This window comes from Lepisma saccharinum, chromosome 2 (assembly GCF_977018435.1).
Source record: "Lepisma saccharinum chromosome 2, izLepSacc3.1, whole genome shotgun sequence".
In the NCBI taxonomy this organism is placed as follows: domain Eukaryota; kingdom Metazoa; phylum Arthropoda; class Insecta; order Zygentoma; family Lepismatidae; genus Lepisma; species Lepisma saccharinum.
Genome location: NC_139230.1, coordinates 180,761,784 through 180,788,519, shown reverse-complemented (window position 1 = coordinate 180,788,519; position 26,736 = coordinate 180,761,784). Strand labels below are relative to the sequence as shown.

The window sequence follows — 26,736 nt, the reverse complement described above, 5'->3', positions numbered from 1 at the left end:
TTGACTCGAACCTTTTGAATTTTATGGCTATTGTATTTGATATGTCTAGCAAGACCAGTAGTGGGTTGGGCTTTTTTCGCATCTGCTAGGTGCTGTTGGATTCTTTCATTGACAGATCTGATGGACCTGCCGATGTAATGAGCCTTGCACTCACACTCAGCATCATATACACCTGGGTTGTCAAGGGGGGAGAGGAAGTACCGTTTGTGCTTGTTCAGTTTGTCAGTTATTTTGGAGTTGGGTTTGTGCGCTACTTTGATGCCAAATGGGAGAAGGGCTTTGGCTATGCGGTTGGAAGTGGTGGGATGGTAGGGGAAGGCAAACCATTTATATTGGTCGCTGGGGGTTGGTTGTGGCTGGGTTGCTTGTGGATGGGTTGATTGTGGTAGGTTAGGGTGTCTGACCTGTATTTCCGCCTTACTGCACCAAGTGGAGAGTTGTGATTCAGTGTAGCCATGCTTCAGAGCTATTTCTGTGATGGTGGCTATCTCCTCTCGTAGATCCTCTTCCTTGCCACAGTAGGAGAAGGCTCTTCGATAAAAGTTTAGCCACACATTGGCTTTTTGCTTAGGGGGATGGCTAGAGAGAGCATGTATGTACTGGTTGCCTGCATCCGGTTTTCTGTAGACGGTGGTTGTGAATTTGTTAAGTGCACGGCTAATGGTGATGTCCAGGAAGTTGATTTTACCAAGTTTTTCATGCTCTACGGTGAAGTTGAGCCTGGGGTGGATGCTATTTAGTTTGTTCACTAGGAGGTTGAGTTCTTCTGCCTTTTTATATACAACTATTGTGTCGTCCGCGTACCTTCCATATCGGATGTGTTGTAGTTCTGGAGTGTGGAGTATCTCTTTTTCAGCCAGGTGCATGACGATGTTGGCTAAAGGAGCTGATAGCGGGTTGCCCATCGCAAGGCCCTCGGATTGGTTGTAGAATTTATCTTCAAACTGAAAGTAATTGTGTTTTAGACAAACTTCCAATAGTCTGGTTATCTCTTGTACCTCTAGGGCCGGGATTCTGTTAGTTGTCAGCCATCTTTCCACCGAACGCAGTGCTAGGTCTATGGGGATTGAACTGTACATGTCTACTATATCAATGCTGGCTAGTTTTGCACTGTCAGCTTGCACTATTGAAGTTACCAGATTTTTAGCATCGGCACTGTTGCGGAACACGTATGTAAGTTTGTGGTTGAAAAGAGATATTTTGTTTTTTAGCCAGTTTGTTAGGTGAACTGTGGGGTAATTGAAGCCAGCTATTATAAGTCGCATGGGGATTCCAGGTTTATGAGTTTTAGGAATGCCATAGGCAATGGCAGGTGAAGGGTGGGGATTGAGGAGATAACCAGACTATTGGAAGTTTGTCTAAAACACAATTACTTTCAGTTTGAAGAGCGCACCATACTTGGATTCCACTACTGCAGCAGTTATCGCCCGGAAATAGCAGACGACGTACCAAGACGCACAGCGCACCTAACGGCAGCCAGAGAACTACGAACAAAAGACGCACGCCAAGCAACAGCGCAGCAAGTTCCAACGAGGATGGTGGCAGTGGCCACTGAAATTAATCGAAAAAGAAGAAAAAACAGCTTCGCGGATAAAAGTGAGTACTAGTTTCTCCGTATCAATATTTTAGTTCTCTGAATCCCACCACATTAGATTGAATGAATGAATTATTTAATTTTACTTCCCTTTTCTGCACTTTCGGTGTATTCATGAAGATGGGGATGAATGGTGATGAAGGGATAATCGAAAACATGTATGGATGAAACAACACGAGCCCTACAGAGATTATACTGGCTGTGAGTCCAGACACCAGAGCCTCGCTGGTCTGCAAACTGCAGTCTAAGGTGTACTATGTTGAAGGGAAGTTAACATTTGGGTGTCCTCAGAAAGGCTCACCCCTTACACTACTACATTCGATAGATCCAGTCTTGATTGACTGTGAAAGAGAAATTGGTACATAATAAAACTGTACTGAAACATGCCGTACACAGTTTATGAGGGAGAAAAATGAACGTGTGGAATGTACGCAGAGCAAACAGACAGTTTAATTTACTTTGTACAAGTATACAAACCACTATCATCAATCCATGTTTGAATAGGGATTATGGAGGGGGCAGTAAGAGTAATTCAAAGTTTGTGTCTAATCGGGAAAAAAATGGCACATTTGAAGGTTTGATTTGATTTAGTTTTATTTTACTTCGCGTTTTGTGCCTCTTGACTAATTTGCAAAGATGGGGATGAGTGATGAAATGATGATATTGATGAATGGACATTCACAAACAACCAAGCCTGAGTGGGATTCGAACCCGGGACCCTTGGCATCGCAGCACGATGTGCTAACCACTCGGCCACAGGGTCCAGCACACATATGAAGGGAAAATGAACAAGGAAATATATGACTGATTGTTGGATGTAAAGAATTTAATGGGAGAAAAAAAAAGTTAAAATTTCCAAATCTGTCAGCAATATGAATATATTTAATAACTTGGATTTTCTTTCAAAGAAAAACATTGTTTTCACTTGCATTTTTTGCCAAATGTACATCACAGTTCAGAAATGAAATTTTATCCAATTTATCCAAATGATTTTATATTCACTGAATATAATTTATTTCCTCCATAATTTAAACTCTTGCCCAAACGGCTAAATATTTTAATGTCAATCACAGAGTATGTTACCTTTCTAGTAGAGATGTAACGAAGCTGAAAATTTACCAATGTCGATGTACTCACCGATAATTTTTGGAACCTATACATAAGATTATTAAACAGAAATGTAATGTTATTTTCAGCATGACAAAAATAAATTTGCTATGTATATTTCTATTGCATATCATATGTATATACATATATATTCTCAAGAGATGCGAATGTACATTTGCATCTACAAAATGTTATGTGAACCTTTAAGAAGAACATGGATTCTCAAGAGATTAAACATTAGTACACAAGCAGTTCTTTGAAATGCAAAATGAATTCCTGTTCTGCCAGATTCAACTTCAGAAACACGAGATTTGGAAGCACTTCAGGAAGTAACCTACTTCTTCTCTTATCTCAAATCTGTTCAGCAACACTGAACACTCAATCACTGAACACTGATGCAGCAGGTACACCCAAGGATTTTCTCAGGACTTGCTTCAGGTTTGAATATTCATTTTTTGAATTTCCAATACAACAGCAGATCCTGGTTCAGCAATGTACTGTTTTATTTCCGATTTATAGTTAGGTTGATCCTCTGAATGAGTTTGCAATAATTTTATTACAAAAACTCTACAATAATGATGAATCATAACCAAATTTTCAATAAATCTTACAAAACTAGAATATAAAACTTATTAGAAGGTAAAAACTCTAGTATTATCTGTACAAGTTTAAATATCGGATTTTTGCCGATTCCGATACTGATGCCGATGTGTCAATTTCGGCCAATTTTCATACATCTGTAATTGGCTTTGGCACATCCCTACTTTCTAGTGTTAAATGTGGCAAAATAAAAATGCTCTGAATAAACAAAAAAAAATGTTATTACTTCTTAAAAGGTAATACCAATGGTTGAAAAATTAATTTAGATCTTTGTAATAATTATTGTTACTTTCTTTCTAAAAGACAATATCTTACCTTTCTATTAAGATCCCACAACTGTCGAAATAATTTCTTGTCTATAGATCCAAATAGCTGGAAGTTCAAAATATATAGTGCACCAACTTTAATCCAGAGCAAGCATTGATCTGCATCTAGTTGGTCTGCTGATTTGTTTTCTAGTTCAGAGAGTGTGTTCTTTAGGTAAAAATTGAATTCTTCAGCAAATGAAGCATTTTTGCTAACTAGGCAACTCCTATTATCAAATGCCTGAGAAATAGTTTTCTGGAATATAAAAAATAATTATAATTAAGGAAGTGAATAGCTAAATAAAAACTTAGAAGAATGTGGTGACTATGTGAAATCCGGGCTTTTCACTATAATTATGATCTGAAACATTACACAATCCATGTTATAGAAACTGTAGCTCAGTGCAAGAAATTAAAGACACTAATGACACAATGCACAATACACATGCATACAAAGAAGCTTGAATATAAATAATTATAATGTATTTTGATTTTCAAAGAGAATGCATCAGCTAGAAATTGCAAATTTCTAACCCTTCTTGACGGAACATTAAAATAATATCTAGAATCACAATTAGAAATAAAGGACATTTATCTACATGCACTGATTAACAGTTCAGGAAAGCTAACAAATATGTGTGCTCAAAATTGTATGAAAAGTCCAGTTGTAACCTTTATGCAAGAGTTTTGGTAAACATGATGGCTGAAATTTTACCAGATACCCACAAATTGCATCAGTTTATCATTTGAAATGAACACAGATTGTAAAGTACACCATATGAAAATTAACATAGTGGGGCCCCAAGTTCAATTGATAATATAGGCACATTGAGGTTCAACTTTAAACTGTAAAACCAGACCAAATTAGCTGGTGCCATATCTGAGCATGAGATGGCACAATCAGTTACCAATGAACTGACACTTCATGGTTCCTAATATTAATTGCAGTTTCCTGTGTTCAAAAAGGGCAATTCATTTCTCACTGGCAACTGCAGATACACACAATGGGATTCAGGTATGAGATATTCTGATATAATTGTAAGATGTTATGTATTTAGTACATGGTGTACATTGCCTATCATCAACCACCCTTATTACTTTAAATGCAATGAAAAATAAAGAAAAAACTCACTTTCTATTATCTTCATTAGAAATAAGCCATAACTGAGTACAAATAAATGAGTACAAGCAACTTATCTCACAAAATTTTCACTTGTACTGTCATAAATATACACGCAACTTGAACATTTTATGTGGATTTTAATGGAAACTTTAGGTTTCATGTCAAATGAAGTTCAGAAATAAGCAAAACAAAAAGTAACATACTACCATTATTGGAAAATTTTAGAAAGAACATTACCGAGAGTCAGTACTTCATTAATAACTGCAAAGTAAGCACTGCAATCATTCAACTAAACTAGAGCTTACCTGAAAGATCTTCCCTGTTAACAAATGATCTTCTAGTTCAATTAGTAACTTCTCAAACATCTTTAACTTGTCATTTTGGACACCAAATTTGGCAGGATCATGATGTACTGATTTCACAGTTCTCTTAAAAATCACCCAATGGTCGTGAAGTGTACTGTGGTTGCGCAGAATTTCATCTAATGTGATTAGTGACAGTAGTAAATCTCCTAAATGCTCAAATACTATCTGCAAATACATAAAATTACATACATAAAGCATAAGTAAAGAAAAAGATCTCGTGTTTCATTTCATTTAAATTACTCTTACTACACAGTTTGACATGGAACTATGAATGTATGAGCTAACACTCTCTTCTCTTTCTCTCTCTGTCTTGAAACTTGGTGACATTTGACAATTTAAAAAAAGCAAAAATAAGAAAAACAGTGTTCCATTTTAAAGATACTGGTCCTTCTTGTTGAAAGTTTTGTATTGTTGACAAAAGAACGGTAGACTACAGATTACTGTTCTCAGCATCAAGTGAAAAGGCTCTGCAAAAACCATTACTGAACAATGCTGATCACCTGGAAATAAAGTAATCTAGTAAACCATAGCTGAATTCAGCCTTTATTTGTTGTGAAAGAACCAATGTATCAATAGCAGAAAATATTGGTTGGAATTTAATCACTGATAGTGGTCAATGAATCAAGGTGTCCCACAGAGTCCACACAAAAACCAAGCAACACTTTTGCAGAGTCTATATATCCAGTTGGGGCATGTAATACGCTTAACCTTTTGCCGCCCAAGGCCTTTTTCACATGTAAGCCTCTCTGTCCCGAGCCGATTTTGAGCAAAATGCAGAGTTTCAATTAAATGAGTGTAGATCGGAGGCTAATTCCCCTTGAGAGATGAGAGATATACCGTTGTACGCGGAATGAACCAGAGATTCAGACTATATGAAATTTATGCAAATTCGGGGTATATGTGGTGGGGGGAAGGGGTCTAACTCTCAAAATTCCAAAATTTCGGGGAAAAAAATTTTGTTCCCCCACCCTCCCCTCAAGCAAAAAGTACATGACAGTGTCGACATGCACATGGAAATGATCGCTAACATGTAAGGAACACAAAAATATTTGCATTATTATCATATGACCAATGTAACTTGAGTTATACCCCCAAAAGGAATTGTCGGCATGCCACTGATTCAAGCTTCAAAATGCAGCGGTACCTTGAAATGACTTTAGCTCAGAGACTATTTGCCCTGGAGATATGAACGATATACAGTTGTACGCAGAATGAATCACAGATTCAGACGATATATAATTTATGCACATTCGACGCACATATGGAGGGGGAAAGGGGGGAAATTCCCTGAAAATGTTTTTTTTTAAATGGGGTTTCCCTCCCGCCCCCCGAAAAAAAGGATATGAAAAGTTCAAAATGCACATAGAAATTATCGCTGACATGTAAGGAACACAAAAATATTTGCATTATTATCATATGACCAATGTAACTTGAGTTGTACCCCCAAAAGGAATGGTCGCCACGCCACTGATTCAAGCTTCAAAATGCAGAGTTACATTGAAATGACTATAGCTCAGAAACTAAATGCCCTAGAGATATGAAAGATATACTGTTGTACGCAGAATGAATTACAAATTCAGACGATATATAATTTATGCACATTCGGCGTACATATGGAGGGGGAAAGGGGGGAAATCCCCTCAATAATACTTTTCTTTAAAAAAATGGTGTCCCCCCGAAAAAAATGTCAAAATGCAAAATTTATGCAAAATGTATGCAAATTTGGCGTATATATGGAGGGGGAACGGAGAAAACCCCCAAAAATTATTTTAAAAAATTGTCTCCACCCAAAAAATGTCCTTGCACTTGGGCACAAAATGACACCTACGCACAACATTCACGGACAAAAAGCTAGAACGTAGTGAAAAATGAGCGCCCATTCTTGCAGCTGCTTGAAATTCTATTTTTAGACAATGCTGGGTAACCCCTGTTGCCACTTGTGGACACTTGTGCTAAAAAAAAACAAAGGTTTCCTTCAGCGTGCTTTGAAATTCCATTCTCACAACGCAGATTCAACAACCAGTCTTCCCCCTCCCCCACCCCTGCTTGCGCCCTCCCGGAAAACTTTCATTTTGACATCGGATACTGATAAACAAGCTTCCTTCGAATGCACTTAGCAGGAGGGAGTGAAAAGCATTGCTTTAGAACAACAAAGCCGGTCTTCCTTTGTTGCCAAAAATTTGACGTTGAAAAGAGCCGCAAAAGAGAAGTACCTTTTCCCGCCTTTTCCCCTCCATTTTCATGAAGACAAAAAAAAATGCAAAAAACCATTTCTGTTAAATACATGTGTTAGGAACAATATAAAAAAATAAAATCGAAATTCTAGCCAAAAATAGAAAAGTTATAACGTAAAAACTACGACCTTGACACAGCATCTCGATTGAGATGCTTGGGACAGTGAGGGTTACATTTGGGTATCTCATTCGAGATGCTTGGGCGGCAAAAGGTTAAACCAGATTGTGGGGAGAAATGGATTTTGTGAATAAATGATTCTCATGTGAAATTATTAATATTTTAAAGCAAAACTCTGGTAGATTGCTATGCTATAGTTCCAATGGAAAACATCTCTAAGATTTGTACATTTTCTGAACTACTTTGATTGGTTGGTTGACTGATTCATTTTACTTCACATAAACAGAAGAAAGAAGAAAAGTGGCAGGGGAGAATTGGAAGAGAAAGAAAAAGAGGAAGAGAAAGAAAAAGAAAGGAGGTTTGGAATAAGAAGTATGGGGAAGACCAAAGAAAAGATATGCAAAGTGCTTAGAAAAGCGGGCATTAAAACTTACAGGAAGGGAGGGAGAAGCATCTTAAGAATAGCGAAGAATGCAAACAAGAAAAAGGAAAACAGAGAAGAGGAAGGGGTTATCTACAAAGTGAAATGTAAAGAATGTCAGAGTGTGTACATAGGAGAAACGAAAAATAGGCTGAAAGACAGGTTGAAACAACATAGGGATGATGTACGACTTAAGAGAGAGAAATGCGATATTTAAATACATAAGAGAAACAGGACATGACATAGAGTGGGATGAGGCTAAGCAGGTAGGAAGGGAGAAGAGAATACTAGTGAGAAAATAGAAGGAGTCCAAGGAAATAGAGAAGAAAGGTGAAGAAGACATAATGAACTGGAATGGGGGACTGAAGTTAAACAAAGAATGGAAGAAGGAAGTTGTTAGAAAGAGTGGAAAGGACAAGAGAGAAAGAGGAGAGAAGAAGGAAGAAGAATGAAGGAAATAGAGTGTGAGATAAAGGGTCCAGGGACATTCTCTTTCAGGTGAAAGTACAGTTGACAAAGGAAAGCCATCTGCTAGATTGTTCCAGAACTAATTTCTTACTATAGTCTGGAGGGGAGTATTTTTGTGTATATATATATCATCCTTTGTGTACCTGGTTACATTTGTACTTAGTATAGAGTCTGAAGAAGACCTTGCTAGAAGGTTGAAACGTTACGTTTAGTTTAGTTTATGTTTTATATTAAAATACATTTCTGCCTTGGTCAGCATATTGAGTTTTTTTTTCACATTTCAGCCAATTTTGGCTAATTGTGAGGATAAGTGATGATAAGATAAGATTGATGAAGGGACACAAAGAACACCCATGCCCTGGATGGGATTCGAAACAGGGACCCCTGGTGTCATAGTATAGTCTGATAACCAATCCACCACGGAGGCCAGCTAAGCTACTTTGCATTGATGAAATTTACAAGTATTATTATCAGTGGGAATCTGTAAAAGTATTGGCAGTGGTATCAGTATCATTCAAAGTGGTATTGGCTTAGATATTTTTGAGGTTATTTGAATCATTGTCTAAAGCACAATTTACATATCCAAGTAAAGTCTTCAAATCTGATTTCATTCAATAAATAAAGTCAAAAATAATTTGTGATTCATTTGTACTGAATTCTGTGATTTGCAACTTTAATTTCAAGCAAGTTTTATTTCTTGCATGTGTACTGTAACCGTAAAAACACATATGGTGTGGAAACTTATCAGTAAAAGCTCAAATCTTCTTAAATGCAGAAACAGATTATTTACCAGAAAATGCACATCTGCTGCGTTGATAACACGAGGAGACTCTTTCACTGAATTGTGAAGTGCTCCCAACTGTTGAACTATCTGCACTACTACTTGTTCGCACCGCGTTACAAAACATGATAATTCCTGGAAATGTGGAATCATTCTACTCATGTAAAGTTGCACATCACCATCATTAGAGGTTTCTGAACCTGTAACACAAATAAAGTTCATTAGATATAATAAAAAAAATTACAGCACATTTTAATTTGACCCTAAGCTTTATTAAAATGTACAAACTAACAACCTTTTGCAGGCATCCACAAATTCAGTTTTCCTTCTTAGCGCTCCATTATTAACAGCTCATTGTCAATGCCTACGACTGAACTGATATCAGTTTGAACCAATACTCATACTGATTCCGGTACTCTTACCATTTCACACTGATGCCAATGCTTAACACTTCTAACAATGAAAAGTTTTCGTTTTTCAAAGTATTCCACTTCAATTGTAAGCATCAATTTAAAAATTTTGCATCAAAATATTCAAGAATTACAAAAGAATATTAAAATATCTGTTATGTTTGAATTTTTGAAGTTCACTTTATACACAGATAGGTTAATTGGGATTGGACCAAAAAGTTTAAAGTGCAATCTGAACCACTATGTGACTCCATCAGGCATTGAACCCAGGACCCCTTGATTACAAGGCAACAAAGTTACCACTGTGCCATCAGGGAGGCCAAACTGTTATGTAATAACAAAACATAGTTTCTGTTGCAAAATAAATGCAAACTTTTAATTTTGCATGATTTCCAGGATAATTAGATTGCATAAAAGTGAGGCGTGGCATTTATGTGGACCCTGCAAAAGACCAAAGCACCAGGCAATACCAGACAGTATAAATAAATAAAATCTAATTGATATTTTCCAATACCAATAACACTGGTTTCATCTGATATCGATGCATCAGCATTGACTCAGCCCAACTACTGACATGTGCTCGCATTAAACAACTTCATTTTCTTGCACATGTTCAATTTAAACCAAAAAAAAATGTTGAAGAGTAAGTTAGGTTTACAATGGATCATTAGAATGGTAGGCCTAATTATTTTGGAGCAGGATGCATATTGAAAGATCCTGCCTTTCTTGCAAGCATTTTCATTCCTGGTAGAAGTTCCAAAATTTGTGTTGACCTGACACCCTGAGGACAAATGGGGAGCTTCTTGAAAGAAATAGTGGACTCCAATCTCATAATGGGACTCAACGCTAGAGTTTAATTCAGGTACTCACGTTTTCTGCAAAGCTGTTTTAAGTTATTTTCTATTAATTTCAGTAGCCACTGTCACCATCCTATTTGCAATTTGTTGTGTCATTGCTCGGCGTGTTTCTGATGTTTCTTCCTAAATTGCCGCTAGGTGTGCTGTTGTCGCCTGTATGTCTGCATATGTGTCATCTGCTGTTCACCGGTGTAATTGCTGCAGTAAAGGGAGCCAGGCGTGGTGTGCCTGACCACTATCTATGTTGAGTTCATGGTTGTAGTGCATGATGGCATGTGTTTCTTTGATTTTTGTGTCTATGAGAGTGTGTGCTTTGTATTTGACATGTACTTTTTCAATTTTATGGTTGTGGAATTTGATATGTTTTGAAAGTCCGGTGGTGGGTTTTTGCATTTGATAGGTGCTGCTGAATTATCCCACTGATGGGCCTGATGGATCTGCCGATGTAATGAGCCTTGCATTTGCATTCAGCATCATACACACCTGGGTTGTTGAGGGGGGAGAGGAAGTATCGTTTATGTTTGTTTACTTGGTCAGCTATTTTGGAGGGTGGTTTGTGAATGAACATCACAAATCGTGTCTACGACAATGTTGTGGCAGAAGGAAGAAAACCACCTAGGGCAGATCGCAAAATAAAAACAACAGGATTGACGATTCGAGGACTGAGCTCCCGCCAAATTGCATCTGTTCTGTGAACGGACCTTGGAATTGATCTCAGTCATACCAGTGTAGTGTCTTGATTGCGAGAAGTGGGTATTACCAATAGAAAACCGCGTAAGAAGTCGAAGGTGACACAGGTCCATAGGGCAGCAAGATGTGAGTTTGTGAGCCGATACGCAAGCTGGACTGAGGATGACTGGAAACATGTGATTTTCTCAGATGAAAAGAAATTTAGAATTCTAGGAAACAATGAAGGTGTGAAGTTGTGGTTAAGAAAGGACGAGGAACTTCAAAATGATTGTATTTCCGAGACACAGAAATTCTCTGGGGGAGTAATGGTATGGGCTTGCTTTACAGCTAAAGCTGTCGGAAGGATCGAGATATGTGAAGGATCAGTTGATTCTCGAAAATATCTACACATTCTACAGCACAAAGTACTGGTAACAGCCACAGATCAGTTCTCTGGGTCAAGTATGGACTACTTCATCTACCAGGATGAAAATCTATCATGCCATCGATCACGAATGGTTAATCAGTGGTTCACGGACATGGATATTCCGAGACTTCGTTGGCCACCTAACTCCTCTGATATGAATCGCATTGAAAATCTATGGGCAATTATGAGTAGAAAACTGTGCAACAAGACATTTTCGAGTAGGCTGGAACTTATAGCACAGATTGTCAGGGTTTGGTTTCATGAAATCGAGGTTGAACTCTGCCGTAATCTTGTTGCAAGCATGCCTCAACGATTGGCTGCATTCAAGAGAGCCAAGGGGGCAGGGGGGAGTTACCAAATACTAGTGAACTGTTTTGCACCTGTTGGTAAACCAAATGTTGGTTTATAGTGTGTATTACGGGTAAATCGCTCCTGATGATTTTCAGTTGATGTTTTGATGTTTACTTGCAATTTTTAAATTACAGCATATCATTGTATTATTGTAGGCTACATGCATAATTAAATATATATGCATATAAATTCAATATCATGTGTTCAATTTGTTTCAAATTGTGGTGTAAATGAGGAGATTGTAATGGCCATTAACAATATATATTGTACTGTGATCAAAAATTTGTGACAACCTTCATTCTGGTTAATATATCATTTGCAAACCATGTCCGAGCAAGTGTCGCTATTTTTTCTTTACGAACTGTATAACACATTATCCCTTCTTCCTTGCGAGCATGATAAGACTAACTAGTTGCTCATAGATTGTGCAAGACTAAAGTGTACTTACTTCCATTACAACAAAAGAGAGAGCATTTCTTTTAACATTGTCCAAGTTACCATGTCTTGCACCTTTTTGCCTCAAATTGAATGAGGAGTGAATTTACCAAAATCAGATATGAAGTTTTGAAATGGCAATTTTAGCCTTGATCCTTTGTCAGGGCTTTCTTCACAGTAAGATTTATAAGATGCTTTTACTGTTGTGGGAGTATGATGTTATAAAATAGTGCCAGATTTTTAAAATCGGAAGAATATTGATTGATTTGTTGTTTCAAGTCCAGTTTATGCACAGGAAGGCTAATTGGGACTGGACCTACTGTTTAAAGTGGCATCCCAACCACTGTTCTATGTGCCTCCACTTGGTATCGAACCCGAGACCCCTTGATTACAAGGCAACAACATTACCACTATGCCATCGGGGAGGTCCAGAAGAAAAGTGAACCACAAAGAAAAGTATGTTTAGTATTAATTTGTTTAAATCACGAATCTGATTTTAAGACCATTTTTAAGTAAGGGATATATCATTACATGTGAGACATTCACACATAAAATGTGAATGGATTAAAATATGCGTAATGAACTAATTTCATAGAATTATGAAGTACTTTGTAGTGTCTGCTATCAAATAAAAACCTAGAGTATGATGGCATTGCCTGAATGCACAAAAAGTATTCACGGAAATGTGTTACATGTGTGATGCTTTAAAAATGTAGCAAAGTTTGACTTTATTTGTCTGTGAAGCATATAAGCTACAAATACTTTTTTTTTGGTGAAACATGCCGATTATATACATTCACAAACATTTAAACCATAATGCAAGTAAAAACAATAATAATTTCCAGATTGATAATTTTGTTATTTACATGGAGACGGAACACTTTTTGTGGAATGTCCCCACAGGGTTTCAGACCAAAGTAGCAAGAGAGACTTCACCACAAACTGAACATGTCTGTGAACTCATTTCCCCATCCAGCCTGGAAAAAGCATTCACCAAAGTGGCAACATATGCAGCAAGCCATACTGGTGCAAGAGTTTCCAATTATTTCTCAGATACTAGGTAATATGTTGAATAGCGTTTGTCACTCCCTGGCTCATAATATCCACATAATAGCATCCACTACAAGCCACTATTTGGTGTTGACAATTTTTTTCATTAATACTAAACATTTCCCTTTGGAATTAAAATATTGACACAAAAAACATGCCCATACAAGTCTGCATGAATGAATAACTTATAATAAAGCCATCCTTACTTACCTCCTTCACCATAAAACAGCAAAGATGAAAAGTATTTTGTCTCAGCTTCTCTTTGTAAATACCGCACTTCAGCACATAATGAAGCTAAGACAGTGAGCACTTTGTTTAAAATCTTGTTATCTGTGTCAATCAATTCCAATAAGGTAGTCTGTTCATATGATATAAACTGTAAATTAAGAGATACTTGATTAATTCATTGTACAATATCAGCAGGAATAAAACAAGCATTATTATGGGATTAATATAAAATTGTTAGCAAAACAGATATACTGACTGCATAGCAATTGAAAATAAAATAGAAAAAACGCTACCTCCACATACCTCATGTGCCTTCAGTATATCATTAAATTGTATCGTACCCAAGGTGTTGGGTAAAAAAGACAAGTCTGCTGTTATCCTTAACCTAACAAGAAGCAGACAAAGAAATGCTTAATAAGAAATTATGAAAACGTTAGACGGCAGTCGATGGGTGTTTATGGTGAAAGACGGCAGTCGATGAGTGTGGATAGTGAGAAGAATGTGGGAGCTGAGGGACAGTTTTGGGACAGTGAGGAGTGAGTGGAGTGAAATCTGACAGGGAGGTCAGATATGTGACAATCGCCATTATTGAAAGGACAATCTGTGGGGAGTAATCATCATCCGAATGGGGGGCAAGTAAGATTCTTTTCCTAACGATATCTATATCAATTCAGTCGTGGAGAGTATAAAACCCATTTCTAGTTCAAGTCAATTCTTTGCCATTCCTTTGAATGTGATCTCTTGCACATCTCATTTTTAGGCCAAGTGAGTAATAACTTTCAGGAGATGACTGATGAATAGCTACGTCACCCAAGATACAACTTAGGGTCTCTGGTTCGATCCTGACGTAGTATTAAAACTACGTTACATGGTAGAGACATCGAATTTTCATTCATTGGCAGCGAAGATCAATAATTATAGGCATAACTAGCTGATTACCTGGCATTGTACGGGTATTTATTTATTCCAATCTTGTATTAGACAGGAAAATAATGAATTCTAACTATAGTATAAAATGAAACTAATTTTAAATGTGATCGTGAATGTCACCAATTAGCTTAGTGACTCCGAAAACTACGGATTCGACATTAATTTTCACCCCCTCTCACCCCCATGCCGATAGGTGATGAACTTGAAGTTGAACCGCATTGGGAGTATCATGAAAACTATGGATTCCACACGTTTTCGCAACACAAAATCATGTCAGCCTGAATGTTAGACAACCCAAGAAAAACTATCATTGTGCGGGATTGCATAGAGTCACGGGTGTCTGTTTGTGCAGAATTTAATATCAGTGGTTTAGATTACTTTTACATCTCACCCCTTCCCACCCCACCTCTAGGGGTGTCTTACCCCCAAAGTATTCTTTCCAGATTGCAAATGATACGTGTACCAAGTTTGGTTGAAATTACTCCCGGCATTCAAGAGTTATGCCAGAACAAACAAACATACACACCCACACACATACATCCATTTTTATATATATATAAAATAAAATTAAAAAAAGAAGATTACGTTAAATAATGGAGGCTGCCAAACTCATTCATTTTTACGAAAAGAAATGATAATGCATCCAGTTGCGTTACATGATAAGATGTGCTGGTATCCATTTTCGTAAAGACAATAGCACTGTGTACTTACAAAATGACAAATGTAATGAATAGTTTTATAGTTGTGCTAATTATCATTTGTTATCAAAATATAAAGAAAACAAAATGTAGGCCTAGTGTAATGGTATGTGGTAAGGTGCAAATAAATAAGATTAAGTCAAGGCTTTAACTAGGCTATTCGGTGATTGGTTGGTGAAATAAAAAGAAGCAACATTAGGATGCATAAAGATTGGTTGAATAATTCAAAGATGTGTATAGACACATTCATCAATCTGTTACGCACAGATTGTGAAATCTTGCTTATCAAAGTCTGGGAGAGTAAACATTTGTTAATAATGTCCTGTCGAAGTCATAGGTGATGAGAAATGAAAATAAGAAACTTTGTGCACATTTTAAGCTAATCCAATATTAAGCTTGCATATAGACTAATCATTCAGAACACTTGATTCGAATGCCAGATATAATCATGGCACAGTCTACATTTATCCACCACGACATTCTCAAAACTACCCAGTTTCAAGGTAACATTCACGAGGATATATCAAAGTTCATCTAAAATTGTAGAGGAATTTACCGAACCAGGAGACACCTTTCAACTAGAAGAACAAATCCGTCTACGCTTATAATAATGAAAATGAACCTGTTCCAAAATATGTGAGAGAAAAAACAGTTATTGTTATTGAAACTGGACCCTGCCATGGAAATTAGCCAACAAATTAAGCAAATAAGCAGGGATATACAACCTGACTTTATTAAAGAAGTTTATAAAGGGAATATGATTCAGAGCATGAAATGTTACGAGAACTAAAAAAAGTTGAACAGTTCATATATCTTCTACAAACATGTAAAATTCAAGAACTTGAATATGAGGCATGGAAAGATCTGTCATGTTCTGAGCCGAGCCACGCACACATGCCGACTCAGCAAGCTATCATGTTGCAGCACAAGTCTGTGATAATGTTGACATCAAACACTCTCAGGCTAATCGGGAGATCGAGGAAAGATTACATGCAATGAGACAGGAACTCGATCGTTTACAGGCTAAAACAAATGAAAAGTTGAACACGGACCTCCAGTCTCCTAAGTCTGATTTAGAAATACAATTACAGAACCTTGCTACTAAAATAAATGAACTAGTAGAACATCAGAAAATGCATTCATATACTGAGTCATTATTCTCCAATACACTTAGAGAAAATTATCCTAGAGATAAAAACAACAGGAGAACCTATTATAATAGTAGTAATAACAGAGTTTACGCAAAGAGTAAGAATAGAAATACTTAGCATAACAACCACAATAATAACTTTAACACACAGTTGCAACGCTCACATAGGTGCAATGGTGGTAACCCTCGATTTCAGTGTTTGCGCTTCTCATCTTCAATGCCACGAAAATCTTTGGAGCAGCAACAGGGGCACAAAGACCCATATAATGGCAATAATCAGAGTGTTAATGCAAATCACTCTATATTCTCATAAGAATAGAAGAAATTGAAACGAGTAAGACTTGCATATAAGGGGGACATATGTGCAGGGCTACCAGGGAAAACTTTAACGGTCTCCTCTTTTCCTTCTGAAGATTTGATTTATGTTAATGCGAAAGTAAATGGGAAAAATCAAAAGTTTCTCCTGGATAGTGGAAATCAAATATCCATTACAGGAGACAAGAACTTACCATTAAATGCCAAGAGATTTAATATTAATACTATGATTAGAGGGGTCATAAAACTACGTTACGAAATGCCACCTGTGGACCACAGAAAAGTATAGAGAACATCAAAACAAACAGCATTTCTCATTTTTGTTCTTGGTGCATAACTTCACTTCTACAAATGTTCCAAGAAGCCTGTCTCGCCATCTTGAAACTCAACAAAACATTTGATCGCATCTGTCATGCTGCTTCCTGTCATGAAATGACATGTGCCAGTGTTGCACATATTCTGCAAAAAATGACACCAACCACAATGCATGAGGAAAAAAAAAAGGACCACGAGTAAAATTAAGGAACCAGCCAGAGAATACTCGCTATCTAGCAGAAAACGATAGAACAGCACAGTGGAAGGAGTGCATGGCCTGTACCGAGATTCTCACAAATGAAATTGATATTTTCTCATGTTATGCTGTGAGGAATTTATCTGCACACCTCTGAAGTTGAAATGCTGGTTTGGAGGATGACTATCATAGCTCATTGCAAAAATTGGATTTTTTCCTATTTCTTGAGGGAAGGAAGTTAAACCTGTCAAAATTTCAAAATGTTATTGTCTCTTGCTCACAAGTGACAACTTGTAGTAAATGTGCCAGTTATGATTGAAATAATATTAATAATAATTCATTCCAGGCTATTACTCACCTAAAAAAATCATGAAATACAAGTACAGTAATATTACTCTTAAAGAAGGATATCTGGCAATGAAAGTGATTATACACAGGATAATATAATATTTATGTAACTTACCTGGAGTGATATGGGATCAAGGGTCATGTCCCATGAGTCATTAATGCTCTCATCAAGAGCTTCTTCAATCCCATGTAATTGACAGGCATAGTCTTCCAGGAATTTGCCATATGTTTTCAGTTGAACCTCCCCAGCAATTTCTGAAAGAGAAAAGACAATAGTAGTCCTCTATATTTCGAAAAAATACACCATTCCTTAGAGTAACTAGCAATGTAAGGCTATGTGTGGGTCTGCATGTATCTTAGTAGCGTAAACTTGAAAAAGTTCAGGGGAGCCAGGATGAAACATCACCACAAGAATAAAAACCACATTTACAGTAACATTTGCTGTACTATTTTTGGCCCAAGTTCCTTTTGTTTTATTGAGATTTCATCATGCTACAAATGCAATTTTAATATGGTTCGATTTCGATTTACTTCTGTTAACACATACTGCAGAGTTTTAGCGATATATGTTTTCGCAGTTAGGTTAGGCAGGTATGGTTCTCTTAGCATTTAAATGAAGTCCCTAAATACATTCTACAAGGTGTTCCACGAACGGTGCAACTGGGAATTAAGAGTGGCGTTACTTTGTAACCGAAACCTGTACATACATAAGTCATACACCAAATGTTAGCCCCGTCCAAGTAGATATTTTTAAACATAGAAACAACAAACGGGGTGCAGTGTTGCCAAATGTAAGTGAAAGTGTAAATTTATTTTTCCACAAAGCATGGAAAATTGTATGTCAAACATTCGTACTGAAATTTGGACGTCGATTTCCACCTTGGGTAGGTGGACTATTTCGCCATCTATAGTTCAGAGAAGAAAACCGATCGTTTTCCTGTATAGCCAATCCTGAAATGCCTCGTAAAGGCGTACCAGTCCAAATGGGTGTTTTAAAAAAATTATGAGGTACAGTGGCAAAACTGTTGATGTTTGAAGGCAACACAAGGTGTGTTTAGTGATGGTCTATGACATGGAAATACTGGAAATAAAGGAAAAAAAGAAAATGAAAATTATGGTGAAAAAAGTGTTACTTACCTACTCCCCGTAGCCAGTGTTTCAACCTCGCTGTGTTTTCACTAGAACCACGTGTAGAGTATTTTTAATTTTTTTTCTTTTTAAATAAGCTTGCCTAACCTAACTTAACCTAACCTAACGGAAAATGGTTTTTGGGGCTAACATGAATGGTTTCTGGGGCTAACATCAATGGTTTGTGGGGCTAACGTCAATGGTTTGTGAGGCTAACGTCAATGGTTTGCGACGTATTAGCATAATTTCAAATCCGGGCACGAAAGTAGATATTTTCCGGTGAACGAGGTTGCAACACTGCATAAATCGACAAAACACACTCAGAACGCCCTCTAAACCAGTACGCTATCAAGACCATAATGTGTTACAGATTCGAAACAAGAAGTAACAGTAAGTACTCGTAAATAGAAGAAATAGGCATTATCTTAGTTAGAAATGCATTATTTCACCTTAAGAAATGTTCCGCATTCGAAAATAACACGTTAGCAATTAAAGAAATCCGAAATATATGATTCGTAAGTGTTTCCCTCATACGATAATAGTACCAGATTTTTTTTCCTCCAGGTTCCAAAACCCCACGAACTATGCATGCATATCGCCACACACCATTTACGGATAGCCCCACAAACCATTCATGGCAAACATCATAAAAATTGTCATGTTCTGGGAAAACAATGGCGTTGTTGGAAACACTGACCAGAAGTTACGTCATCGAAACCATGGAACATTTGGTTCACGTAGTCGAAGGTAATGGAGGCAAGAGCTTTTGTGCATCGCAGAGACATTAATGTCAAAAAATACACGTTTTACCAGCCGAATAAATTGAACGAAACAGAAAACACTTCCACGACCTTTCAAAGGTATACAGAAACTCAGTTCCGTAAGTACTTTCTCCTGTAAAATTGAAGAAATGCGTTTCCCTATAACAGACTGTTACCAAGGCAGTAATAATAACAAACGTTTATGGGACTTTGTAACCCGCCCTGAGAAAATATACTACGCCCTTGATTAGGTATGATGGTCTTAGCCTTCTGAAGGAAGTGGGTTATTTGTGTGCATGCAACCCTCCTTCAAAAGAAAAAAAAATACTCTAACCGGGAAGGGTTACTATGTGGACCACATTTTGGAAACAAATATCTCTGATTCTGCTGGTTTTTCAAGTCTTGAAACACAACATACGTTACATGAAGGATTGAAATTATCTGGAAAGTAAAAGTAAAATCAAAATAATTTTCGAGGGTGTACTGACAACATGGGTGGGAGGAAATTTTCCTAGTCCTGCCAACGGATATTTCAAACCCTAAGATTCAAATCAAGTCACGTAAAACTATTCAATTAACAGTTTTCTTTGAGTTCAAATGTGACCTTAGAATAACTTGTCATTAATGATAAAATTTTCTGTAGGGGCGTATCCTCGGAAGTTAATTTGTAAATCTATGCAGAAAATCTGTTAGAAGAATGAAGAGTACAAATAATTATCTTACTGTGTGTCCCATCTTCTAATCTGTCGTAATCCCATTCTGTGTTTGATGTCATCGCATAGACCAAAAAATATTAGGTACTGTACGAGTGGAGACCGATACAGCAACTCCACTAAAAAGTCATCCTTATCGCACAACACTGGAGCAAAGTTCAGTTCTGACGTCCCCGCTAAATTCTTTCATTGTTACGCTAGATGCCTAAGTTATTGGGTTAGGCTTGTTAGAATTAGTTCTCTTAGCATACGTAATACAGTTTCTGTGTATTTATGCTAAGAGAGTAAAACCGAACCTAAAAAAGTAGGTAATTCTCATATAACGTCAGGACATGAAGTTGCTCAAGTGTAGTGCAATAAAAGACACCCCACAAATTCTATATGCTCTCACCACAGATTATATCAACTGTACCACAGATTATATCAACTGTGCTGTAGAAATATTGCTAAACAAATTGTCCATCATTGTGCAGTTACATTGCACTAATAATTATTGGGTGCGTTCCGAAAGTCTTAACGAAACGAACGCATTCAACGAAAATAACTGGGCTCGTAAATCTGGTGAAACCAGTTATTTTACGGACTTATGGGACACTCTAGGCGAAAGCGCAGGCGCAGCGTTTTGTTTAGAGAAAGTTTCCGCATGGCGTCAGCGGAAGGAATGTATTTACGGCAAAAATAAACTCTATTATGGCCACTGTTACTCATTTTAATCACATTCTAAGAACGGTCAAGGCATACTCGTCTTGTGCATGTTGCTTCATATCGCTATCTGTTAAAATTATAATACATTTTCCGAACTAGTACAGTTTGAATCCATCAGCACGCCCTTTGTCTGCAAGGAGCAGACGATTTTCACGGAACAAACCAGCCTCCTGGCCCGTGCGTTTGGTGAATCTCGTTCTTGCACGAAAAGCACGGAATGCGACTTTTGGGACAACATAATGAAACTCACGAAACGCACGGAAGCACTTATGGAACGGCCAGTTACCATAACTCGTTTAACGCGTTAAAGTCGTGCGACTTTCGGAACGGGCCCTATGGTAGTGTCTGCTGCCACGTTCCTTTTCTGCTGGAACCTCAAAAAAGATGCATGTGGCAGCAGACTCTGTGTTTGTCTTATCGTGATTTCATCAATTTGTATGCAATTACATCTATAACACATTCTGTGAAGTTGTAGCGATTACTTTCACATAAATGTTTTAAGATTAGGTCACTTAGCATTCTTCTAATAATAAACCTAAATGCTCTCGTAGTTAGGTTAAGTTCTGTTAGCATTAAAATAATATCGCTAAATGCTTTCTAAAGAAAAATGTTCTAAATTACCTGTACATTAATTCCCACTAATCATAAACTTCCATTTCTCTCGTCTTAATCTGTTCTTAACATTTGTAACATCCTCTTAGCAGACTTACTTGACTTAATTCCTGTTGTTCCCTGTGGAACATAGGGCATCAACAAAGCATCTCCACCTGGTCCTACTGACGGCAATTCTCTTCACTGCATTCCAGCTCTTTCCTTCCTCCAAGGCCTCAGCATGAACAGATCTTCGCCACGTCTGTCTAGGCCTCCCTCTTTTCCTTCTTCCCTGCGGGTTCCAGTCTAGTGCCTCTCTCTCGACAGCCTCATTTTCCTTCCTCAACGTATGCCCTATCCAATTCCATTTTCGCCGCTTTATTTGTATGGACACCTCGGTTTCTCCAGATTTTCTCAAAAGTTCTTGGTTTTGAATCACTTCTGGACAAAAGATATTCAAAATTTTTCTCAGGCAGCGATTGATGAAGGTCTGTAATTTAGAGGTAATCGTTTTTGTTACTTTCCATGTCTCAGACCCATACAACAGTACAGACTTAACATTACTTCGAAAAATACGAAGTTTGGTCTTCATAGATATCTTCTTGTTTTTCCATACTGGATAGAGCCTGACAAAGGTGCCATTTGCTTTTTGGATTCGTTGAGAAACATCCTGTGCCGCCCCTCCGTCTTTTGCCACCACACTACCCAAGTAAGTAAAGCTATCCACATTTTCAATAATCTCTTCACCAATATTAAACGGGTCTGTTTTTGTGGAGTTAATCTTCAGTGCCTTGGTCTTCTTGGAGTTAATCACAAGTCCTGCTTTTTTTGCACTTTCTGTCAGATCTGCTAGTTTTGTTTGCATATCACCATGTGCTTCAGATAAGAAGCACAAATCGTCTGCAAAATCAAGGTCTTCTAGTCTGTTATTCAATCCCCATTAGCAGACTCGGCCAATATTTATTTGGGAAAATGACACTTTCTGTGCGTTCAATTTAAGGTAGGGGCGTGGGGTACAGAATTTTTTTTGGTCGGGACGGGATCGGTACGGGACATATTTTAAATCCCGACAAAGTCGGTAAATTTTCGGGACGGGAAATGTTGGAAATTTCGCGAAGCTCTGAAACTCGAATTCTGCACGACATATTCAACTTAAGTGATTGATTTTGCATTGCTTGAATATAAATAAACAATTTCCGACAAGTTCCAGACACTTGCAATGCAGAAAACGTCGAGAATTAACAACTTTTTGAAATGACCATTCAGTATTTCCCGACTGCTCGGGATCCTGAAAAATCGGGATTGGGAACTGAAATTTTTTTCCCGATCCCGGTCCCGACTTTTCGGTATTCCGCACACCCCTAATTTAAGGCAAAGCGAGACTTCCAAAGTTGCGATGTGAAGAGTAAGGATGGCCATTTTGAATTTCCCGACTGTACGGGATTGAGCAAGACCATCTTGAGGTTCAGGCCACAGCGCTCAGTCAAGACGTCATCATCTGGAGGCGATCGTCTTAATGCTGTAAACTCCTTGACGTAATTTTACCGTAGACAATTAAGGTATATTTATTTCTCTTATGAAGTTAATTTTTGACATTTACCCTCCCGACGAATATAGTTAGAAGAAAAATGTATAATATTGAATATTTACACCAAAATTTTCATTCAGGAAGTCACTATGGCCACCACAAAAATTCCTACCATAGCACAAAGAAAGAGTTGAAAACCGTTAGAAACGTCCTGTCGGAAATATTTAAACATTGTATATCTTTGAAAAATATTATCGGGAATATTGGTCAGCTACAGTAAAACTCGTAACCGCTTTTGTATGAACTTTTGTATGTAAAATCAATTGATTAAATAAAAAACGTGTTAGGTTGACCGTAAACTTTCCAAGTTACCTAATCAATTAAATTGTCTTTAAGTTTACCCAAAATTAATCACCCAGATAATGCAGATATTCTGTGTAGCTATACAATCTCAATACAAAACCTTAATTTCTATATTCTTACAGCAAAAGCGAAAGAAATTGGTACAAGGGCAATGTTACATTTCTGTGTATAAAGACTAAACGTAAATAATTTGTCACATTGTAATTTCGATCCTATTGACTTTATTGAACGAAAGATAATAAACAAATTGAATCTTTTCATTGTCGTTAGTAAGATTTGTGACAATAACTTAAGAGTTTCATAGAGAAGAAAAGCAGATTAATATTTCCATTTTAACGTTCACTTGGGAAACAAAAATTTGGAATATTTCCTTACATTGTTTTTTACATTCCGTTAGAAAAATCGTGAAGAATGTTAATAAATTATGAAACAATAAACATTATCACTGATTTAATAATCAAAGTTACGAACATTGAAGCTTCACAAAGACAAAAAATAAAAAGCAGTTCATATGAAATAGTTTTAAAAATTTAATACATTTTTAGTTCATCTTAACATAGCTAGGTAACAAAATGCTTTCTGTGTGAAAACATTTGTATTTGAAACAAGTAATATATATATTCTTGGATAGTTTTACACACGAATATTTCATCGACGTTCTTGTTACACAACGCACCTTTGTATTTAAATGTACAACATATCTTCCATTAGCCTCCGATTAGCATAAAGAAGCATAAAGCGGGATAAAATAAGAATAAATGTACACATGTATCAACTTTGCCCCGTTGTATAGCTTTCTTTCATTAAGCACATTTTGAAACTGAAAATTTGTGTAAATAATATGAATAATTTATCGAATGCTTGCATAAAATTTACACTAACAAATTGCTTTGGTAGACGTAATATTAACCAACGTTTGTAATTCAGGGTAAATTATTTGATGATTCTAAAAAAAAATGTTGACATGCTGTTCACATTTACAAGTACTATATTTGATGCCTATTTCGGACACATGAAATGTTTACATCATGAACTATTACTATTATTTATTTTTTAGTATAATACATTTGTTACTTGTATATTTTCGTAGTGAGTGAATCACATGGAATTGCCCTAAAAATTTCTCATTTTTAACAACATCTTGAAGAAATGTGAAAGTTACTCTTACCTTTTTCATTGTATTTGCCTCTGCACTTGAGTACACAAGACTTATACACCATACCTCCTTGACATTTAAGCATATTTACACGTCATGTAAACTCGATTACAGTTCTTCAATTTGCATTACAATTCCATATTCACTAAAAAGGTCCAACATTGATTCCCAAGAAGCAAATCAAACATGGCAGCTATCTCGCCTCCAGTTGATGACGTTTAGTCACGTGACCGGAGCAAGCCATCAGGCTTTCAGATTGAGAAGGTAATGGATTGAGGCAGGAAACAATTTCCGATACCGGTAACGACTTTTCGGCATCCCGCACAAGAGTTCGCTCAAGCATCATGAAAATGAAAAAGCATCAATAGGACAAACCAGTCAGCTGTGAGTTAGTGTTCATGTTGTAAAATATAAGTATCTATGACCGGTTCGTCTACCCTGTGGAAATATTCTGCAGAACCTGTTGCACACCTTGATTTCAATTATGAGCTAAGGGTGTGCAGGATTTTTGGGTCACGACGGGAAATTTTTTAAATCCCGACATTCGGGACGGGAAGAATACGCAATTTCCCGACCAAATCGGGAAATTTTCGAAATTTTCAGAAGCTCTGGAAATCTCGAATTCTGAACTCTCAATTTAAGTGATTGTTTTGGCATTTCAGGAATAATTGAAACAAATGAAAGTTAGATTCGGAATGCGCATGAATATTATTTATGTTCACTTTACGGCATCTTATTTTGCATGTGCAGTACGAATTTAAGTGGTATTCTTTTGTAATGATATCGAATTTTGCAAATGGATGCTTTCCTGCACGTTGCAGCAGAAGATGGACGCATGTTTTGATGCATCGACATACTTTATTTCACTTTGCGTGCAAGTGAAGGAGTAGAGGTATTTAAAATGTCGACAGTTTATGTCTGCATCCAGTTTATTCGCCCTCCGTGCAACAAAATTGGCATGACATTTCGCACTATTGCCTAGAAAACGCAGTGACGTGCACTGAGGAGTAGCTAGTCTAGCAGAGATAGATCAATCAATCTCACGTCTCGAATTATATTCAAATCACAATATTTATTGTCTTGTTAAATTCACAGTTCACATGCAACACTTTCTTTTCGCCGCGCTTCTCGTCCATCGGTGCGATACGCGGGCAAAGCTGGCTGGATACCCTAGCTCGCTTTATCTCCGCCTGACCAGTTTGCAGGTAGAAACGGCCGGCCGAAGGAAAAAAGGAAGATTTCTACCTCTACCTCCCTTTCCCCCTCCCCCGCTGCAATGGTTGAAAGCCCAGGCTTTCAGGTCCCTCAGTCTATCTCCTATAGGACAGATAGGGGATTGGTTTCTCATAGATTTATTTTTGTAAATCCTCTAAAGAACTCAAGGTAAAATTTTCTGCAGTACTTATGATCTGTGTATTTACACAACCTTTTACACGTTGTACAATATGGGATGTAGTTTTATTATTTATGAAATGGGAACGTGCTATGTGCAGACAATAATGTTATGCTTTCTTTCTTTTTTTTCAATTATGGAATATATAATGATTAAATTACAAATATGTGCTCGGGCTCTCTCTCACTCTCTTTTTAGTAGTGTTTTATTTAAATATACTACTCTTGGCCTCTAACAGTCATAAATACGGATGTATTTATTTGGGCAAAAGAACGCGCGTTCATATTGTTGTTGGTTTGGTTTATTTGACTTCGCTTTTCTGCCACATTTGTTTATCGCGAAAATGAGGATGAGTGATGATATGATGAAATTGATGAAGGGACACTCGTAGAGAACACATATGCCCAGGCCGAAATCGTAACCTGGGATCCCGACGATTGATTGCTCGATTTGGTTTATTTTACTTCGCCTTTCCGCCACTTTTGGCTAATCGCGAAGATGATACGATAAAATTGATGAAGGGACACACACAAAGAATACCCATGGCCAAGCCGAGATTCGAACCCAGGATCTGGCTTAGTAGTCAAATCAAATCGTTTTATATTTTCGAATGTGGGTGGGGGTTACGTGTACTTTTTTAGTAATCATTCATCATTTTGCAATCTTTTCCTGTTATTGAATTTTTTTTAGTAATACTGGGCCCTAAAGGGGGCAGGGGTATGACCACCCCCCCTTGAGCACGTCACTGACTTCTACCCCAAGTGTCGACGGCACCGCACGTCACTGAGAGAACGCATATCACGAATCAGAAGCTTCAGTGCAGGCGACACAATTTTGATTCACCAACCGCACCGCTGTTGAGGCTGGTGTAACCATGATGACGTCATGGTTTAACCTTTGTTC

General features: G+C 37.3%; 1 protein-coding gene across 1 annotated transcript in view; it reads right to left on the bottom strand.

Moving 5' to 3' along the window:
- SWIP (strumpellin and WASH-interacting protein) overlaps positions 1-20,330 on the bottom strand; it is a 70,677-nt gene extending 50,347 nt beyond the window's left edge. Inside the window, exons 1-6 of the mRNA XM_083117768.1 lie at positions 20,108-20,330; positions 17,611-17,750; positions 13,526-13,691; positions 9,126-9,316; positions 5,035-5,259; positions 3,617-3,862 (exon numbers count right to left, since the gene is read on the bottom strand). Coding sequence (XP_082973894.1) covers positions 3,617-3,862; positions 5,035-5,259; positions 9,126-9,316; positions 13,526-13,691; positions 17,611-17,750; positions 20,108-20,159 — 1,020 coding nt within the window. The 5' untranslated portion in view covers positions 20,160-20,330. The remainder of the gene's footprint in view (positions 1-3,616; positions 3,863-5,034; positions 5,260-9,125; positions 9,317-13,525; positions 13,692-17,610; positions 17,751-20,107) is intronic.
- Positions 20,331-26,736: the final 6,406 nt, after the last annotated feature.